The sequence below is a fragment of the Protopterus annectens genome, chromosome 3.part1, assembly GCF_019279795.1.
Source record: "Protopterus annectens isolate FY-2018-M chromosome 3.part1, PAN1.0, whole genome shotgun sequence".
Classification (NCBI taxonomy): domain Eukaryota; kingdom Metazoa; phylum Chordata; order Ceratodontiformes; family Protopteridae; genus Protopterus; species Protopterus annectens.
Window position 1 is genome coordinate 1,499,385,355 of NC_056732.1, and position 22,198 is coordinate 1,499,407,552.

Genomic DNA, 22,198 nt, shown 5'->3' on the forward strand with positions numbered 1-22,198 from the left:
GATATGCACACATAGACAAATGCATACATTTGTATATATATATATATATATATATATATATATATATATATATATATATATATATATATATATATATATATATATATATATATATGTGTATATACATGTATATATATATATATATATATATATATATATATATATATATACACACACACACGCACACGCACACACACGTATACTACTTGCACACAATGCTATTTGTACAGCTGCATGCAGCTACAAACACAGAACTGAATAGATGACATAAAAGCCTATATAAATAGTGTTTTGTTTCCTTTTCAGATTTTTGACTGCCCACGCTTGAAGTTCTCTGAGATTCCACAGCGTCTAACTAACCTTCTTCTCCCTCCAGACCCTATTGTTATCAACCATGTTATCAGGTGAGAGGTCACACTTGCATTCTTTTGTATTACTGATACATATGTCTAAGTACCCCAGGTTATTTCTCTTTCTGTAGTAATGTGTTATTTACTTATAATGGAACTTCAGCTTATGTCACTTTTAGTGTGTGTTCGTATTTGTGTGTTAATGTGTTTATGAATGGAGAAATTCTTTACCTTATTTGCTTGCAGTAATAGTCCTTATTTACTAGCAGTAATAGTGATCCATTAGCAAAGCAAAATATGTTTTCTGAAAAATGTCAAAGTCAAAGTAAACCTTACTGTCATTCAGAAATCACACAAGTGCAAAAACTGAATGAAAATTCCGTCTCCAGACTCAATGTGCAGACAACATGTAGACTATTTTCACAGACACACATATAACACCTAGCTATTACATCACAATCAGGTAGACAGACTAATACTACACATAATTAGAAACACATTTTAACACTTTTTGTAGTGAACACTTACTTGCATGAGACTTTAGTATTGCACAGGTACTTGGTTAAGACATTGCACTGATCCTTTCACAGACAGAGACATTTAAATATTGCACTTTGAACATTAGAGTATTGCACTATGATTAATTTCCGAATTCATAACATGTATTGCAATGAAGTAAAATATATTTTACTGCATTGCTACTACTCTAGAGGGCCTATAAGTTAACAATCGTGGTGAATATTGCACTAAGTATTAGATGAGATTGGTAACCAGGTTAATGCACAATTTGAGGCAAGCTACTACAGCTTCTACTGACCCAGGTAGCCATCTTGGAGTGTAGTTGTTACTAGAGTTCATCAGCCTGATGACATTAGGGAAGAAGCTGTTCCTGAATCTCATAGTTCTGCAACGTATGCTTTGGAAGTGCTTTCTGGATGATAGATGAGTCTGTAAGCAGGGTGAGTGCAGTCTTTAATTATTCCTCTGGCCCTGCCGAGACATCCGGATAAGTACAAGTGGTGAATAGGTGGAAAGGTGGTCTTGATGATCCTCTCGGCTGTCTTCACCACTCTCTGGAGGGATTTGCACTCAGAGGTAGAACAGCTTCCATACCATACTATGAGGTTGTTCATCAGGATGCTTTCTATAGTACTTCTGTAGAAGGTAGTGAGAACTGTCGTTGGGAGATTCGCTCTCCTTAGCCTTTACAAAAAGTGCAATCTCTGGTGTGCTTTCTTGACTATGGCATTTGTATTGGTGCTCCAAGACAAGTCCTCATCGATGTCACTCCCAGAAACTATGTGCTTCTCACTCTTTCCACTGTTTCCCCATTGATGGTCAGGGGAGAATGTTCCTTGCGATTTTTCCTGTAGTCCACAATTATCTATTTTATCTTGTTCACATTTGGTGCTAAGTTGTTATTTCCACACCAGGTAATCAGTTGTTCCATCTCATCTCTATACACTATTTCATCGCCATTACTAATGAGACCCACCACTGTTGTGTCATCAGCAAACTTGATGATGTGATTTGTATTGTACCTAGCTGTACAATCATGTGTTAAGAGGGTGAACAGCAAGGGACTTAGTACACATCCTTGTGGAACTCCAGTGTTAAGATTGATACTATCTAAATAAAGTGGTAGAAACAAAGCATGTGTTTATCATGGAATTTATAAACAAAAACATTGGCAACCTTCAAACACTGTACCTCACCCAGTTTGGGCTCGTGAAGGGCCGATCTTGTCTCATGAACCTGATTGAATTCTTCGACTCAGTCTCCAGAGCCGTGGACGAGGTTAAGGCAGTCCACACAGCCTATCTGGACCTCACCAAGGCCTTTGACACCATCCCCCACTCTGGAATCATGGATAGACTTACTAAGCTGGGCATTAATCCCTACGTCACTCGATAAGTTGCCAAGTGGCTTACTGACAGAACCCACACTGTAAAAATAGCCGACTCCAAATTCAGCTCCAGACAAGTGACAAGTGGAGTACCTCAGGGTTCAGTCCTGTGACCGCTCTTGTTTGGCTTCTACTTCTCTGAAGACAGGCCAACACTAAGGGACTCTGGCTAACAAAGTTCTCAGATGACTGCAAACTGGGAGCCATTACTGAATCCCCAAATTATGTGGATATTCTACAAAAGGGCCTTACAGAAACAGATGCTCGGTGCCAGAGCCATGGTCTCAAGCTTAATGCCAAGAAATGTATAGTTATCCCCTTTGGGAAAAAACATGTACCCATGAATTACCACATAGATGGCAGTACACTAAACACTGAAAGTGTGATAAGAGACTTAGGGACACAAGTGGACAGTGGTCTTACCTTCGATAACCACATCGCCACAACAATCAGGAAATCCTTCTGTATGACACACCTCATCACTAAGGGCTTTTCATCCAGAAAAAAGGAGGTCATTGTCCCACTGTACTCATCCCTCATTAGACCCATTATAGAATACAATGCCCCGTTTGGTATACACCTCTCAAGACATCTGCAACAACTGGAAAAGCCGCAGCAATACCTCATTAAAAGAATCACAGGCCTAAAGCAGTTGCCCTACACTGACCGCCTTAAAAACCTCCAGCTATACTCTGTCGCATATTGTCTACTCAGAGGCAATCTCTGCTTAACATACAAGGCCGTGCCAAACCCAGAGCTGTTGGACATGCTACACTTAAAGAAATCCCAATCCTTCAGAGCCACACGCTCCAGGGATCTAAACCTTGTCATCACAATAAACAAAACATGCTGGAGGGATAGGTTCCTGACCCAGAAACTCCCCAGACTCTGGAATAGACTGCCCATATATGTCAAGCAGAGCGCCTCTTTGGCCCTCTTCAAAAGGAACCTTGACAATTAGATGGGAGAAAGGAAATTCACCCTGGGAATCATGTCAGTCGCCCTGCTAGACAGGGGTCCAGGGAAGTAAATAGTGTGGGAAGAAATAGCCAGGGAATTGTTATGGCTAGGCTTGTATAGGCCCTAGGACCGATAGCCTAGTACCAACCTATGAACCTAATCAATATCAGACAATCTTACTTCACTTGACCATCTGCAGTGAGCTAAACAGTTTGGTGCTACTGTCTTAGGCTGTGTACCAGTTTCGTTCAGAATTCGTGAACTCATAAAGTGTATTACAATGCTTTACATTTGCATTACTGTCAAAGTGTATTTCCAAACTTTGTGTGCATTGCGGCAAATAATAAGTTAACTGTCACAGTGCATTCTGCCATAGTTACTTCATATTTATTGGGGCTGTATTTTTAATAAAAAGCTTTGTTAACTTTTTATTCAATCCATGGCCTAAATAAATTTAGAATTTCCCTTAGTGACATCAACTAAGAGTTCTTCAACAGACTTTAATGGACGCATTTCTGTGCCTGTGCAGAATGCTTGCACTAAAGCCTAAGGATGTGTGTCATGTTTTCACTGAGTTAATGCCACTGAGATTAAAGATAATCTTTAACTTTCAATGACATCAACTCAGTGAAAATGAATTTAACAACGGCTGGTTAATGTTAATGCTGTAGCCAGAATGTTTGCCATTTGGGTAAAAATGCGAATCAGTGCTTTATTCACCACGCAGAGTGGTGCTAAAGGTAAGTCATAGAGTGCAGCAGTACACATTACTCTCAAAATGACACAACATCTTTAACACACTCATTGTGTGCTCACACAGGAGTTAAAGGACATACCACCCTAAGTCCCTTTCAGCCCCTCATGTGGTCCCAACCTTCTGCAACCATTCATTTTGAAAGTTCCTGCTTAGGACTTTTATATATGGGTTTATATATGGGGAAATTATTAGCTTATAAATCAACATCACCCACTTACTGCCTTTTTCCTAAGACTGAGTAGTGATATGACAGGTGCCACTGCTGTCAGGTTTTGAGAAGATGCTTGATTTTTTTGTCAATGGCTGATGCTGGGCTGAGACAGTATTGGCCCAGTGTAATAACTGTGATGTCCTAGCTAGCAGTCTTAGACATGAACAAGATGGGCACCAGGTTAAAAGGCCAGAAACTAGACCTTAAGCCCTACTGCTTTTCTATGCCATCTGCCTGAGTTCTGCCTCCACTCCACTCCACTCATCCAAATCACTGTGTTGAAGGGAAAGGTTGTTTCCATAGTGATTCTTGCTTTTGTGTACGTCTAAGAACATTTGGATTGTTTTGTCCCTGACTTACCATTGTTTGCTTGGAGACGCAGGGTTTACTCATCGCCTCTCTTCAGTTACCTAAGTAATTTGAGCTACTGAGTGAGTAAATAGTGGGATCTCAAGTCTCCGTGACGCATTTACAGCTGCAACTCCCTTTGCCTCCTCATGCGTGGTGCACATCTTACTGGTAAGAGTTATCATCAGCCTTGCAGGACTTTCTGTGACTGTCTTTGGGCCACCAACTGTCTCTGTCCTTATGATGGCTTTGAAGAACTTTTTAAAGTGTGGTGGTAGATGGCCAAGCTGACAAACAAGTTTGTTCTGGTATAACTGGTAGGCCATACACAGGCCTTTCTATCACAGCCATGCATGCTCCTATAGCATGCTCAGTTAGAGCCCCATGTAGCATTTATTGAATGTTCAATCATTCCCGTTTCCATACAGCTTCTTAGTTGCCTTTCAGAGTTGGAGGAGGCAGGAGCATGTAAACACACTCATGGTTCACTTTGCCATCACAAAGAATACTAATAATGGTGCCTTATTCTAGATGATAGTTTATAAAAAGATTCTTAAAAATATGTATTGCTTTCCTGGATCCTTGAAAAAGAAAGTGTTAATTTTCCTTTACCAAGTATTATAACAGGACACAATACTCCTTTAAGAAGTTCATATCAGTCACCAACTGAACGAATTGGTGGATGTCTACTCCTGTTGTTAATGAAGTACAGGAGCTCCTCCTGTTCACTTCATTCATTATGACTGGTTATTAGAAATGTCAGTGAAGTCTGTCATATTGTCATGGGGGGGGGGGGGTGACTGTGCTTTGTTTCTGCAGGTATTGGAATGTGACAGTACAAGGACAGGACCTGAAGAGGTAACTGAAGGGGCAGTACAATGAAAGTGTGACATACCTTTATCAAGCAGGAGTGCATACAGTCAGCATCCAGGTATGAAAAAATATGCTAAATATCATGCATAGAGAGACTTGATTTAAAGTGAGTGTGGGGGAGGGAGTATATAAGAGAGCAAATGCCTTCTGGAGATAGTAGAGAGTGTCATATTTATATGGTACAGCACTTCAGGCACTGCAGAAACATATGCCCCTACCCACACAATCCACAGACTAGGTTACCACAAAGTGACTTACAAGAACAGGTCGGTGTTGTAACATATGAAGATAAGGACAATGCTAGTCATGTGATCACGGGGATCTTAAGATGCCTAGCAATATACACTTTTAAGCAGACACACTTAAAAAGAGTTCTTGCCTCCCATTTCAAGCACTTACCGTCCTCACAGTCCTTACCTCTCAAGTTGAACAGAGCTATACATAATAACCCTGGTATAAATCTCTGTATATACAATCCAGTTGTCAGGACTAGCCTTAAAGGTAGTCAAAGTAGTACTTGTGTGATGACTAGTGCCATTTTATTCTGTATGTATAATATGTAACATGGTTTGTTCGTTCTTTACATATTTTTGTCAGACTACTATTTTGTCATGTTACCTTGGCAGGCTACGCACCTAGCAGCCCAAAGCATGTGGCCATACAGCAGAACTTTCCAGACCTGCTTTTCTTTCTGGCTGTAATTACCTTATTATAGACAGTTATAAAACCCATCTGTGACTTCTTCAGAACACACAGAATACCTTGACTAGTTAGAAACCTTAACCGTCAAACCAAATGTTTTTCTTATTGGTGACTTCAGGTATCCACATGTAAACTGAAAAACATATACTACCAACAACAAATATGCCCTCAGATTTCAGGACTCAGCAAATGACAATACACTTGAACAAATTGACCCTTGTCCCACCAGAGGTGTTAGTCTTCTAGAATTTTCCCTCACAAATGTTTCCCCATTTGTTATGCCTCCCAACCAAAATGTGACCATTTCACTGTGTCCTTATCCCAGTCTGATTTGTGACCTCAAATAACTCCTTTTCAGGGATTGCTGAAAAATAAGACAGTATTTAATGATCTTATTTATTATTTCCCTCACTCCTGTCTAGATCAGTAGCCTTGGCTATGCACTTCCCAACTCTCTTTGTGGCCAATCTGGTTGAGATGGGTATTCTGAGGCATTGTAGCAATTGTCTCATGTTCACAGACAGCCCACTTATTCTTAATAAAACAGATAAAGTATGTGAGAGGTGTAAATACTCTTTAACTGTGGAGGCAGAACTCTCTTATACAAACAAAAGTAATCCTATAGAGATTGTCAGTGACACCTGCGTCATGCCTGCTGCACAGAGTAAAGACCCTACACATAAAACTACTTATGCTGAGGCACTTAAAGGTAAACTTCCTAAAATAAATAAAACAAAAAGGTCCGATCACACGAAGCAGTCAATGAAGGCAGCCACAAACAGGATAACAAGCCCCAAGTAAATCGACAGGATCCAAAATATAAAAAATACCTTCTTTATTGAACAAAACACACCGATTAAGCGCTTTCTTTTCCAAGCAGGAAACTTCATCAGAATCTGTTTACATCACATCCCTTCATCATTTAAATAGTTTGCCTCTCTTTATCATTGGATAGACACCAATAAATTCAATTAAATAAATACATATGAATTACATTTAATAGTCTATAAAAAATACTTATTAATAATATTATTATAAAAAGCTAATATGTAGAATGCTTGTTATGTTAATAAACCATTTAGAAGACTTTTATATGTAAATAAGCCTGTATGTGAAAAATGCATATATATGAATGAAATAAATGTTAATGACCACAGAAGTTCCTTACTAAAAAGAATACAGGGTGTAAGTAAAATGCTCTATGCAGGCTGCCTCAAGGCCCTATCCCTGTATCATGTCTCCTACAGGCTGTTGAGGGAAGATCTATGCCTGGCATACAGGGCATTGTCAGACCCCATTCTGATGGACTTCTTGCATATCCACAAAACAAATATGACCAGAATTACCCATTCTAAAGACTTAAACCTTGCCTGTAATATAAACAGGACCTGTTGGAGAGACAGGTATGTATCCCAGAGACTACCCCATCTGTGGAACAGGCTCCCAGTCCATGTGAAGCACAGTTCCTCCCTAACCCATGCACAATTGGATGGGGAACAGGAAAATCATCCCTGGCTTGGCACCAATGTCTCTAATGGACACAAGCAACCTGTAAATGGTTCCTCCCCCAGGCTCCTGCTTGTAAATGTTTCATCTTCCAAGCCCCTGCTTACACTTATCAAGGGTACCAGAACTTGTCAGAGATTTGGGATGCATGGCTAGGGTTAAAAACGCCACTGTGGTCGTTAGCCTAGTGAATACCTATTAATCTATGAACCTAAGAGGCCTACATCCTAGTGTACAATCAATGTAAGAAAAACATGAAATTTCACAGGTCCTCATTTTTTAGAAGACAGCAGTAATCACTGTTTAAGAAAAACTGAAAATTCTGGTAACATACTGCCTTGAAGACCATCTCAGAATCATCCTATGGCTATTAAAGTTATTCTGGATACTGCTATCAGGGCTGAAGCATTTAGTCAATGTTTTTCATGTACACTTTAGTAACCAAATACTTGCAGTGGGATATTCCAACCAAATTTAGTGGATAACAAATTATCATTAAAAATGTAAATAACAAAAATGACTTACACACTTTCTTCCACTTGATTTGCCAGTCAGATTGCTGAAGTCGGTGAACACCCTGTGGCTGGGACCACCCCTACCTACAGCAGCAGTGAACATACTGACACGAGAACAATGGCCTGTGCATTCTCCAGCTCCTGCTGCAGAGATGCACGTGAATCCAGTAATCACCAAGTGCAGTACAACAGGAGTGCACTACTATACATAGTCTAAAAACAGAGGCAGGTCATTTCCTGTATTAACTTGAGTATTAACATGGCCAGGCAAATAAAATCTTCATATAATCTAAAAATAACAATGAAGGACTTTGATGGATACATGGATGAAATTAAATATATATGCTTTGGCAACAACTTCATAATGGCCTTAGGCAGGATCTTGAATTTTACCTGCAAAATAATAAAACCATGCACTCTTTTGCCAGCTCTCTTATCAACAGACCAATGGCTGCAGCATAACCTGTGGACCTCCCAGTGACTTGCCTGGATGGATGCACTTGTTTCAGCTGGACAAAAGAATATGGACTGCTGTGTAAAAGACAGCAAATCTGAGTTTACAGGGCTGCTGCAGCTGGTACTGCTGACTTGTTGTGTGTGTGTGTGTGTGTGTGTGTGTGTGTGTGTGTGTGTGTGTGTGTGTGTGTGTGTGTGTGTGTGTGTGTGTATGAATACATTCACTTGCACAGTGTGGTGCCTGTCTTTGAGTTCCCTCAGCTTATCTTGTATATACTGTTTGACTGTGTATGCGCGCGCCTGTGTGTGTGTGTGTGTGTGTGTGTGTGTGTGTGTGTGTGTGTGTGTGTGTGTGTGTGTGTGTGTGAGACTGTAAATAAATAAATACAATTGTGCAGTGTGGTGTGTTTTCTGTATATAATTCCTTCCTGTGTATACTTGTCAAATGTGTGTATATGTGTGTGTAACAGTACATGGTGTGGTGGTGCGCTGTCTGCATCCAAAAATACTGGCTGATTGTGTGTCCATGTGTGACACTCGATGTTACTTATTAGATGACTTGGCTTAGGGGCCTAGATTCATGCTGCATATCATCTCAGACAATACCAGGCTTCAGGGCTCAGTCAGAAGCTGGTAGGTGTTGTGCAGGAAAGTATCAGACTGCTACAAATATGAGTAATTACATCATTAAAAATGGAATGGGTTTTTCCAGCCTAGTAGTTGATGAGACCCAGAATATATGTTTTGGGGTTCAGTAATTTGGGAAAGAGGGATGGAGATTCAGGCAGACTGGTAGTCCTCATTAATGACTGTGTATGTCAGACCACTAATGAGAATGAAGGACAGGAGTCATCATAAGTTCATTGGTCATAGGTTCTTATTCAGCTTACAGGCAAGGAGGTCATCAAGAAGCCCCGGAATATCATACAGTACTGGCAGGAGACCAATGGTGTCTCCCATTTCTAGCCATGACAGAAGTGTGGTGGTCAAAGAAAAATTAATGTAGATACTCAAATCACTGAAGACTGTGTCAGATTAACGTGGAATGTTATCCATATATTATGCAGTCACCATAAACCTTCAGCATTTGCTTCCACTTCAGAGAAACAGATGCAAAAAGGAGCAGGCCCAGTACCAAGCCCTGGTGAACTCTGCTAGTGACTGGCCTCATGGTGAGATGGCCTAACCTATTTTGACCTCCTGGATCCTATCAGTGAGCCAGTTGGCTAGCAAGTGGGTGATAAAAGGGTTTATACCTGATTTTGTGAGCTTGTCTATAATGCTTGAGTGGAGTACCATATCAAAAGCCTTGGCCAGGTCAAGGTAAGCTGTGTGCACAGTCTTGCCCTCATCCATTGCTTTGGTGAACCTCTCAAAGAAGTCTACCAGATTTAATAGACATGACTTTCCTATAACAAAGCTGAACTGTGATAAGCAAGTGTCTGCATGTTACCTATGTCCTTGTTAATAATGTTCATGATGATTCTTTCCTTGGCCTTAAATATGAGGTTGGTCAAACTTATGGGCCTGTAGTTACCCGGATTGGTGGTTGGACCTCCTTTATGCAGGGTAATGCCTGTAGCCATCTTCCATTCTTTGAGCACAAAATCTGATTGTAGGCTCCAGCTGAAAAGTGATTCAAGTGGACCAGAGATGTCATGTTTTATGCTACTTAGTAAGCATCCTGGGACGTTATTGGGGCCCATCGATGCAGTGCTTTTCACCTTGGAAAGTGCACTGATGACCTGTTCCACAGTAATGTTATGGGGCTTGTGGTATGAGCTATTTCCTTAGGACTATCAGGGTGGGAGTTGAAGAATAAATTTGAGCTGAACCTGTCAGCCAAAAGGTTGGTAATGGCCTTCAGTTCAGTGTAGGTGATGCCATTTACAATAAGAAAGCTTTGTGGTTGTCCTTTGCCTGAGAAGCTATTTTTCTTCAAAATTAGCCTTTGAAGGTGTTGTGCAGCTGTTTGTTCAGATTTGTCAGGGGGCATTTAGTATGTTGGGCTTTGTTCCTCTTAGGCTTGGCTAAGATTTTTTTTCTTTTGTTGTATAAACATCTGATATTGTGATACCACCAGGGTGGCTTGTCTTTTGAGTTTGTCTTATTCTTAATACAAGTGGGCACAGCTTGCTCTATACAGCTATCAATAGGGCTATACATGGATTTTGTAAATAGCTCAGCATGTGCTATGGTGTTTACTGGGTTTGGGGGTGCTTAGAATTTAACAAAGGTGTCACTCATTTGAGAAATGTTAGCCTTGGAAAAGTTTCTAAAGGTTTTTGGTTTTGCTGGGCTCTCGGATTTAATTTTTATTTCAAGCAATACTGCCTTATGGCCAGATCTGACGATAAAGGACATTACACTGTGTGAGAAACATCACTCCCTCATCTTCGTGAGCACATGGTCAAGGATATTTGTACCCCTGGTAGGAGAATGGGACCAACTGTTCTAGGATGTTGGTATTAATGAAGTTTAGGAATTGCTGGGACTGTGCATTAGAAGTGGCGGAGGATTCCCGGTCTATACAGGAGTAATTGAGATCCCCCATGAAGATTGTATTGGGTTGAACGGTGAGGGACTCTAGTATATTGAGATAGGTAGTTTGGGTTTCCTGGGACATGGAGGGGGCTTAGAGATTGCAAGGGTATGGTACAACACCCTGTATATGGTGAGTTGCACACGTATGAGTTCCATTGGGTCATACACTTTAACTAGTCTGGAGAGGGAGAGAGGGGTAAAGTTGGGGTTGAATTTATCAGCAAGGAGGTTTGCTATATCTTCTGGCTCAGTATAGGTGGCTCCATTTATAATGAGCTGTGCACACAGTTGTGTATTGCCTTTGAGGTTGCGGACATAGCTAAAGAATGCTTTGTGATTGTCCTTAGCCTGGGAGGCCAAACTTACCTCAAATTTGGCTTTGGCAGACTTTATTTGTCCTCTGAGCTATTTGTTTAGCTTGATGAGAGTGTTTTTATCCTGCTGGGTGCTGCACCTCCTAATTTATGCCATGAGTTTCTTCCTCCTGTTATAGAGCCTACTGATTTTGTGATTCCACCAGAGTAGCTTGTTTTTGAGCTAGTTCTGCACTTCTTCCTGGTGGGTATAGCTGCCTCTATGCAGCAATTAACATATTTGCATAGGGTTTTTGTGAACAGTTCTGCATAGGCAGCAGTGTTCTCAGTTTTTATGGGGGTTTGAAATTTTGCCAGGTTATCACTTAATAGCAGGAATTTAGCCTTATAGTAGTTCCTGTATATTCCAGGTTTAGCTGGGGGCCCAGGTTTCAATTTTTACTTTAAAGGAGACCATTTTGTTGTCTGACCTTACCAGGGAAGACATTACACTAGGGGGAGTTCAGCACTCCATCATATTAGTGAGGGCAAGATCCAGTATGGTTGCACCCCTGGTTGGTGTATTGACAATTTGGTCCAGGGAGTTTGTGTTTACAAAGTCCAGGAAACTCTGTGCCTGTACATTTGATGTCGTATAGGATTCCCAGTTAATAGTGGGATAATTAAAGTCGCCCATAAATATGGTATTGGGTTGGATGGTGAGTGTTTCCAATAAGTTTAAATACATGATATAGGTTTCTTGGGTCATATAGTGGGACCTGTAACTTGCAGGGAAGTGGTATTGGATGTTGCCTGTTGTGATTTGAACATGGAGTAGCTCAATTGCATTGTCCTATTTGACCAGCCTTGCGGTATTTTTATTTTTGATGTAAATCGAGACGCCTCCACCTTTAGTCCCTATCTGTGTAGTAGCTGATCTAAAAGTGTGGAAGGCATTATAATCTTGCACTTTTTGTGTGCTGTCTGTGGCTTTAAACCATGTCTCAATGAATGCACAGATGTCAGCATTCTCTAGGGTGAAGAGAGCTTCTAGGGAGTGGAGTTTTTTTTGTAGACTCCTAGCATTGAGCAGTAATACCTTTAGATTTTCATGGTTTTGATTTGCTTTGTCAGAAGTACTTTTTTGGCATTGTCTAAAAAAGGCACCATGGGGGAAGACAGTGTTTTAGCTAATATTCAAAATCCTAGCGGGGAAAGGTGCAGACCATCCCTGGCAAAGCAGCATTGTCTGTTGACCATCTTCTTCCTTGATGACAGAAATTGCACCTCCTTAAAATGACACCAGAAAATAAGCCAATTATAAAAGTCAGTCATCTTTTGTTCGTATTGTGGCATCATTCTTGGAGAAGATAAAATGCTGCTGAGTGTTAGGCTCGTACCATCCTCAAATACTTATTCCATGTACTTCATGATGCCTCTCTTCATATATTCGCATGAGGTATGTCTCAAGTCATTTACACGTACATGGACTATGACTGAGTCATACTGGTACTTGTGGTCTAATGACCTGACTGCATGTGTAATGTTGCAGATCCTAGCCGCTGATAAGCCACTGACCGTGACTTTCTCCTCACTCAGTCTGGTGAGAGGGATGTCAATGTGTCTTTGTCTCCAATGACCAGAATGTTGGATTGTGTGGTGGGTTGCCTTATGGGCTTAGAAGTGCAGGCTCCATGAGATGTGGCTGTATATGTTGATGTGGGTGTTGCTTTGAAAGAGTGCATTCAGGGCTGCTGAGGGTATTTGGTATGTGTTCTTTGTCTAGGAGGGTTTTGGGGGTTAGGAAGTTTACATTTAAGTGCCTCAACATACTGTATGTGGGCCTATATGTCTGCTTTGAATTCTGAATGATAGGTGCAGCGTGTGTACTACTGACTAAACCTTATTGACATTAGGAGTACTTTTATGTGAGAGCTTTGCCTCCAGTGACATTGTATAAATACATCTCTTACATACAATATTAGTTTGACAATTAATTGGTTGTCAGTAAACATGAGGCAATTTCTATACTGCCTCAGGATGCCCATGTCCACCAAGCTGGTAATGGAGATAGTGGGAAAGTTCATATATTCATGGCAACAGATCCTTTTTTTTATATATTAGACAGATGGAATGAGAATATAAATAAATGTTAGGAGTGTCCTGTTTGCAACTATGGGGACAGTGCTTGTCACTGCAAACTAGTTGTCCTGTGTTCAACTAGGTATTGATGAAATTTCAGTCGTGCTTTTACAGGAGAAATGTCACTCAAGGTGTCTTTGTCTATACAGAGCACTGCGAAACACTTGAGGGGAAACTAGTAAGTAGACCCTTTAAATTTAAGGATGAAGTATTTAGGCAAATATTCTGAAGTTAGAAACAAATCAAGCAGCACTTACTGAAAACAAAGAATTAGCTTGTCAAGAATAATGAAAAGAGGGGAGTCACATGAATGGCTACTGCCTGGCTACTACTAGTGCTGGTCTCACCACAGCTTCACTGCTCTATACAATGCTCCTTTGCTTCTTGTCTCACCCAAAACAAAACATTAGCCCCAATCCCAAGATGAGAAGCAGGCCACAGCTTGTTTGATGATCCACAGTATTGTCCCAGATAATACAAGTGTTACAAAAAAATTTTTGTAACACTTCCTGTTTTTATAATATTTGTCACAACCTTTAGATTAATTGTATAAGTTTTTACTTGGAGCTTTTCTCCCCGGGGCTCTACTGAAAATGGACATGTATCCAGCTAGACTAGCCCGATCAACAAATGTAAAATAAATAAAATAAATAAATAACCAAGGGAGAACAGCACCAGGCCACCACTGGAGGTCAAAACTTTAATGCAGTAAATTCCACAATAATTCCACAAGGTTGTCGCAATAAAACCACAAATTCAATTCCACAAGTTAAGCGCTTTCATCCAACTAATGTGAGGACTTCATCAGAACAAACTAAACTCATCCAACACAGCCTATATATATATATATATATATATATATATATATATATATATATATATTACACCAATAGTAACTAATTACATACCAATTAAATATATGGTTAATTACTCCTTTTTAGTTAAAATTAAAAAAAAAACTTTTTAACCTAAAATATTTCTCAATTTAAGCATACTAGAAATGCTAACACACTCATTAATGCCCAAATATTTTGTTGCATTGTGCATTTATAGGCATTTGTGAGTTAAAGTGGCAGTTGCTGTTAAACGCAACAAAATATCCAAGCATTAATGAGTGTGTTAGCATTTCTAGTATGCTTAAATTGAGAAACATTTTATGTTAAAAAGTTTTTTTAAATTTTAATTGAAAACGTGTAATTATTTATTTATTTATTTAACCATACTTTTAATCGGTAAGTAATTAGTAAATATTAATATGTGATTACTTGTTAATTGGTGTAATATATATATATATATATATATATATATATATATATATATATATATATATAGGCTGGGTTGGATTAGTTTAGTTTGTTCTGATGAAGTCCTGACATTAGTCGGATGAAAGCGCTTAACTTGTGGAATTGAATTTGTGGTTTTATTGTGACAACCTTGTGGAATTTACTGCATTAAAGTTTTGACCTCCAGTGGTGGCCTGGTGCTGTTCTCCCTTGGTTATTTAGTTGGTTTACTCATGGTTTTTTTGGTTTATGTCCCAGATGATGCAAAGGTTTGTAGGCTTGCTGTAGCCTTTTTCTGGTAGATGTCTTAATTGGCAACCAGACCAATCAGGAACTGTAGCACAGACATTCACTGTTTAACCAGGAACAGTCAAGAATCAATGCAATCTGCTCCTTCTCTCACCAGAAGCAGAATATAAGCACAAATTCCAGTCTATCACCTGTGAAGTAGGTTTCTAGTGATCAGAAGTCTCCAGGAAATAATGTCCCTGTGCTTCTTCTCTCACCACTAGAAAACAGAATCACAAATCCTAAGATGACTATTGAGAGGCAGAATGTGGGCTCTCTAATAATTGGAGGTCCTGCAATAGATGTTGCAGTGTCACTAAGCAGTTCGATATGAAAGAGTGGGTAACTTAAGCGTTAGCTGTCTAAGTGGAGAGCCACTAATTTTAAAAGAGCAAGATAGATTGAAAGGGGGTAGGCTCTTTGTATTCTGATTCTATGAAATACAGTGGGATGGCCAATAAATTTAAATAGTTGAAGGGAATGATTTCACAAAATGATAATTTTTTGCTTACTTACAACAGCCAGTAAAAGGGATGAGAGAAGGAGATATGTGGTCAAATTAACATAAATGACAAGCAACTAGAAAGACAGTTGACTTTTTGTGTGAGTCACAAGAGACACAGCTGTGGTCTTTTTCCTAGTTTTAGTATGCAATTAAAAGCAGAATAAAAGTAAAACACAGTGTAAAGAAAATAAATTACAATAAACAAAATAGAAGAAGGCAATAAAGTAAGACAAAGTGCAAGAAAGCAAAAGCAAACAAACCTTGGATGTGTTTTTCCAGTATTCCATAGTGTTGGTGTATTTACAGGTAGAAATCAAACAAAGCCAGCACCAGAGCAGACACATTCACTGAATCTTTACTATAAAACAGAGAGCTCAAACTGGTTTCGGCACAGAGCCTTCATCAGCGATAATGCAAAACCAAAGTGAACTGTTTAAATATACAAACAACCTCACTTCCTATGATGTTATATCCCCCTTTATTTGAAAATGCACTATAGTTTATCATTGAGCCCTGGTGTGAATAGCGCACCTAACTTAACAATCCATCTTGTTTCCTTATAGTTAAGTATGGAATGCCATCCCCTCATACACTTTCTGTCTCCCCCTATTCTATCTATAATGGTGAACCTGAATCTAGCAGTGGGATGTGATTGACAATGCCTATGTAAGGCATTTGTAATGGGTTTATTACTAATGTCACTCGTGTTCAGATATTCTCAAATGAAGGGGTCTGGACGTCTGTCCTACATAAAAGGAGGGACAAATGCAGCTGGCCAAATAAATAACCCTGTCTGATCCAAAGCATAAAGTTGATGTCATATACTTTGCCCATATTCTGACTGGAAAACTGTTTTAGACTTACAAATATATTGGCATGAAGAGCAGTGCCCACATAGGAAAGACCCCACTAGTTTCTCCCCTGTAATAGTTAACTGATCACTGGGATTCCTGTTTGTACAATGACATTTGTAGTAAGAAAAATAGGAACCCAGTGTCTTGCCTCTACGAAAAGAAAACTGACAATGCTCTGGCAAAATTTGACTAAATTCTGCATTGGCCATCAAAATATTCCAGTGTTTACTAATCACATTCCTTAACAGATTAACATTTTGACCGTAAGTTGTTATCTATCTCAAAGTATCTGATTCCTTATGATCATCCTTCTCCTTATAAGTTAACAACTGAGCCCTAAGTTGTTTGGAAGCCCACTCCCTGGCTGTAACAACGTCTCCCACCCTATAACCTCTGTGGAGAAATCTACACATGAGATCCTCTTGGTAGCTGTTGAAATCTTCCTCTATTGAACAAATCCTTCTAATTCTTAAGAATTGGGACTTGGGAACATTTCTAATTGTGTGTGTGGGGTGCAGACTGGAAGTGTACAATAAATTGTTGTATTGAGGGTACTTTCTATACACCAAGGTACGCAAGGTGTGATCAGGTTCTGTCACAACCTTGACATCCAAATAATTAATTTCCTCATAACTATGAGAAAAAGAAAATTCAATACCCCATTTATTATTATTCAAATATTGTTCAAACTCCCGTAGATATTCAATATCCGCATGCCACACCAACCAGCATTCATCCAGGAATCTCCTCCATATGTCAATTTCAGGCAAGTAGATGTTATGGGTCTCATTGTAAATTAGTTCTTCTTCTATGTACTCCATAAAAAGGTCTGCATAAATGGGGGCAAATGAAGCCCCCATGGCTGTCCCCTGGGTTTGCCAATAACAACCCCCCTGAAAATAAAAAAACATTTTTGGTTAGGAGGTGCTCAGCCATACAAATGAGGAGTGTGTTAAATCCAGATGTATACAAACCAGCTTTATTTAACCAATATTCCAAGGCTTGCAACCCTACCCAGTGTGGTATACTGGTATATAGGGATTTCACATCAAGGGTGCACATAAGCCAGTTGGGTTCAAGTTGGGAATCCGATACAGTTTGTAGGAATTGGGTAGTATCTTTAATCCTAGCCCGAATAAGAGATAACAGAGGTTGCAGATACTGGGTCCAATATGCAATAAGGGTTCAGCCAAGGAACCAATTCAAGAGACTATGGGTCTGCCTGGGTGCTGGTCTAAGCTCTTATGAATTTTCGGCAACAAATATAAATATTGTTTGCAAGGATCCCTCACAGAAAGATGTAAACTAATAGTTTTACTAACAATCCCTTCCTCCACTGCTGTCTGCAAAAACATATCAATATCTTTCTTAAAATTGGGAGTGGGATCAGTGGACATGCGCATGTAATGCTGAGGGTTAGCTAACTGTCTATTTCCCTCCGCCCAATAATAATTGGAATCCATGAGCACCACTGCCTCTCCCTTATCAGCTGGAAGGATAACAATGTCAGAATTAGTACAAAGCTCCTTAAGAGCCCTTTGTTCATTTTGTGAGAGATAGTGTCTAAACATTTGAGTACAACATAGTTTGAAGTGTAGATCTTTAAGGGACACTTGTTGAAAAATCGCTACATTTTTATTCATAGGTGATGTAAAGCTACACTTCTAAAATCTAAATTCTGTAGACCCCTGGGAGTCTGACCCAGAACAAAAAAAAGCTTTAAACTGATATTTCTACAAAAGGCTAACACATCTGTAACAAATACATTCTCATCAACACAAAAACCTGGTACATAGTTCAATCCTTTATTGAGGAGCTGTTTCTGCTCCATAGTTAAAACATGTGATGATATGTTATGAATGTTACAGTATTCATTGTTTATTTGACCAGTGAATGAAGAAGATTCTCTAATGTGTCTGTTCTGATGCTTCCGCCCACCCCTATGTTTGTTTCTTATAAAGGGTGTTCCTAACCCTGCTGTTTTTTTTCGCTTCAGGTGACTCCCTGACCTGAGCAGCTTCAGTATCTGTGGCAGATGATTCATCCCCTGAAGTGCTATTACCAGAAAAAGATTTTTTTCAAAATGGATCGAGGTCTTTTTTTTACGTATATAAGTACCTGATCCATTGGTCTCAGAGAATCCCACATTCTTCCGAAACTCAAAAGATTTCCCTCTCTCATAGTCTTCCATATCCCTTGCAAATGTTCATAATTATTTCTCTTTAACTTGGTTTTCAAATGCCAAAAGATCCTTAGAAAGTCTACCCAGGCAACTGACATAATGTGGCTGTTCTTCATAATTATTAACCTCCTCACTTACTTGTTTGACATCTTGAATATTCTCCTCTATGATACGCTCATAATATGAAGTCAGTATGTTAACAAAAGCCAGAGAGGCATTCTGCTGAGCCTTACACCAATCTTGAATTAGTATATCATCCAGTGTACCCACCAGAGGCTGAATCCTTACTCTCAATCCTCTGGGAGTAATGTTCTTACTTTGATATGCCTTAAAAAAGTTTCAGGTGCCATATATTCGTACATAAATTCTTCATACATTTTCCTAGCTTAATGAACAGTGAATTACAGCCGTCAACTGGATCAACATTAGCTTCAACTGTGGTTCCATCATGAGGCCCCTTAAGGCCAAAAACCTGAATATCATTTTTATCTGCACATAAACTTTGTGAAATAGTGTTTAAATCCATGACCATAAGCTGCTATGGTTATTCAACCCAAAACTGTTCAGCCAGTTTATTAAGATTTCAAAACCCCAAAACCTCCCAAGGCATATATATATATATATATATATATATATATATATATATATATATATATATATATATATATATATATATATATATATATATATATGTATATATATATATATATATATATATATATATATATATATAGATATATATATATATATATATAGATATATATATATAGATATATATAATATATATATGTGTGTGTGTGTGTGTGTATGGCCCACAACATAAATATATGTCCGCACAGTCACACTCACCAATCAACTACGAGGCCCCACAAGACCCAATGGCCATCGAAAACCCACAATTAATAAATCTATTCCAGATATAGCTGAGGTATTGGATACAAACGAGAGGGATACATATATGTATGGCGACTGATCCAAATCTTAATCACCAGAATTATTATATGCAATAGACATCTAAAATTCAAAATCATTTAAATATTCTGAACAAGCAACCAGACCATCATTGATTGTGCTGAATTCAAATTAATTGGTTTTTCAGGAACATCCACTAATAAACCGTGCAAGCACAGATGCATGAATAATTATAATAACTGTGATTCGTGCCTAGGAACATTCACCAATTACCTATGCTAACACAGATACATAAACAGTATCACAAACATTATATTGTTCCCAAACACAATTCAAACGGTAGATATTACCAACATGAATCCCAACTATTGCCCACAGATTCATTGGTTAACATAAATCCTGATAAACAGAAAACGTTGGTTCGAGTGCCTATTAAATAACCATTTCTCCCTTCTAGAAAAAGGAGTTAGATAAATCCCCAAACAGTTTTTAATCATTCAGAATCACAGTTTCAAGTCCCAACACACACGATAAATCCTATCACACCCAAAAGCATATACAGGCACCATTCTGTGGCCAGTATCTAATGGATTCTCAGTAGTCAATGGAAATAACATGCCCCAATTCCAATTGAACACAAATGACACTGACTTCAAAGCAAGAAGTCAAAACTTGACTAATTCAAATGAGTTAGGATTACAGGAGCATTCATTGGTTAATCATGCTAGCACAAGTATATGAATAGTTGTAATATTCATAATATTCAGGAACATACACTAGTTGACTAAGCTAACACAAACGCATTCACTAGTTAACTAATGCTAACACAGATACATAAATAGTTTTGCAACAATTATATTGTTCCCAAGCACAATTCAAATGAACAACACAAATTCCCAACTGTTGCCCACAAATTATAAGTCCTCATTGAACAATTTTAGTGTCCCAATGCCAACCTAGCATTTGTTGAATAAACGTTTCTCTCTTCCGGAAGGAAAATTAGATACCTACCTATGAACCTATAAATTCACCCCGGGGATCACTTCTGTGGCTCTGCTCGACAGTGGCACATGAAAATAATTTTCTTGGGTGGCGAAAGCCAGGGTACCATTGGCTAGGCTTATATAGGCCCTAGGGCCAATAGCCTGCTACCTGCCTATGAACCTATGAACCTATGAATCCCCAAACACAATTCCTAAAAGTCACAATTGCAAGTCCCAAGATACACAATAAATCCTTTCGAGTCCAAAACAGTTATGCAGGCACCTTTCCATGACCAGTATCTGACTAAAACTCAGCACTTTGTAGTCGATGAAAACAACAGGCCCCAGTCTTGATTAAACACAAATAACAGTACCAGCTGAAAAAATAATCGATTCTTGTGAAACAGTACCTGAATATCTGCCCCCACACATACAGTGTTGAAAAAATGTAAATCTCTTTACTATAGATGAAGTCTCTTTACTATAGATGAAATGGAATCCGACGTTATTGCGATCCCATATATCAGCATGAGTTGAACAGTCGTAATAAAACTCAGTCACCACGTTCAATGATTTACTTAAGATAATATGTTGAAATACCTGGAAAACACTCGAATGTACATCCCAGGGCCCAGCTTGAACTCAATCATAGACCGCAAACTGGCAACACCAAAATCTGAAACTCAAAATGTCACAGGAAGAGTGGTTACAACACAAGAGGTACAAAAACCCCTGAAAAACACTGTAAAGCACTGAAAGACTTAGGTTCACACAGGAGTTCTTGCAACAACATCCGTAAAAGACTAGAATCCAATCCATATGTTGGAACTAATCCACTAATTACCACAAATATTGAAGATGCATCTGAAGCCAACAGCAAGCCGGAAAATATAAAATGTGTTGCTGAACGGTAGCTTGCAAGTACGGTAGGTGCAAATGGCTACATACGAATCCAGAAATCAAACAAAGCCAGCACCAGACCAGACGCATTCACTGAATCTTTATTATAAAACAGAGAGATCAAACCGGTTTCGGCACAGAGCTATCATCAGTGATAATGCAAAACACAAAGTGAACTGTTTTGGCATTTAGGCATTGTCAATCACATCCCACTGCTAGATTCAGGTTCACCATTATAGATAGAGTAGGGGGAGATAGAAAGTGTATGAGGGGTTGGGATTCCATACTTAACTATAAGGAAACAAGATGGATTGTTAAGTTAGGTGCACTATTCACACCAGGGCTCAATGATAAACTATACTGCATTTTCAAGTAAAGGGGCTATGACATCACAGGAAGTGAGGTTGTTTGTATATTTAAACAGTTCACTTTGTGTTTTGCATTATCACTGATAAATGCTCAGTGCCGAAACCAGTTTGATCTCTCTGTTTTATAATAAAGATTCAGTGAATGTGTCTGGTCTGGTGCTGGCTTTGTTTGATTTCTGGATTCGTTCATAGGTTCATAGGTTGGTACTAGGCTATCAGCCCTAGGGCCTATACAAGCCTAGCCATAACAATTCCCTGGCTATTTCTTCCCACATTATTTACTTTCCTGGACCCCTGTCTAGCAGGGCGACTGACGTGATCCCTGGGATGAATTTCCTTTCTCCCATCCAAACGTCAAGG

General features: G+C 39.1%; 1 protein-coding gene across 6 annotated transcripts in view; it reads left to right on the forward strand.

Annotated features, from left to right (window-relative positions):
- Positions 1 to 22,198, forward strand: part of SMARCD3 (SWI/SNF related, matrix associated, actin dependent regulator of chromatin, subfamily d, member 3) — a 1,904,082-nt gene that overhangs the window by 1,696,291 nt on the left and 185,593 nt on the right. For all 6 annotated transcript variants that reach the window (XM_044067567.1, XM_044067570.1, XM_044067569.1 and 3 more), the window contains one exon: positions 307 to 404. In XM_044067567.1, coding sequence (XP_043923502.1) covers positions 307 to 404 — 98 coding nt within the window. The remainder of the gene's footprint in view (positions 1 to 306; positions 405 to 22,198) is intronic.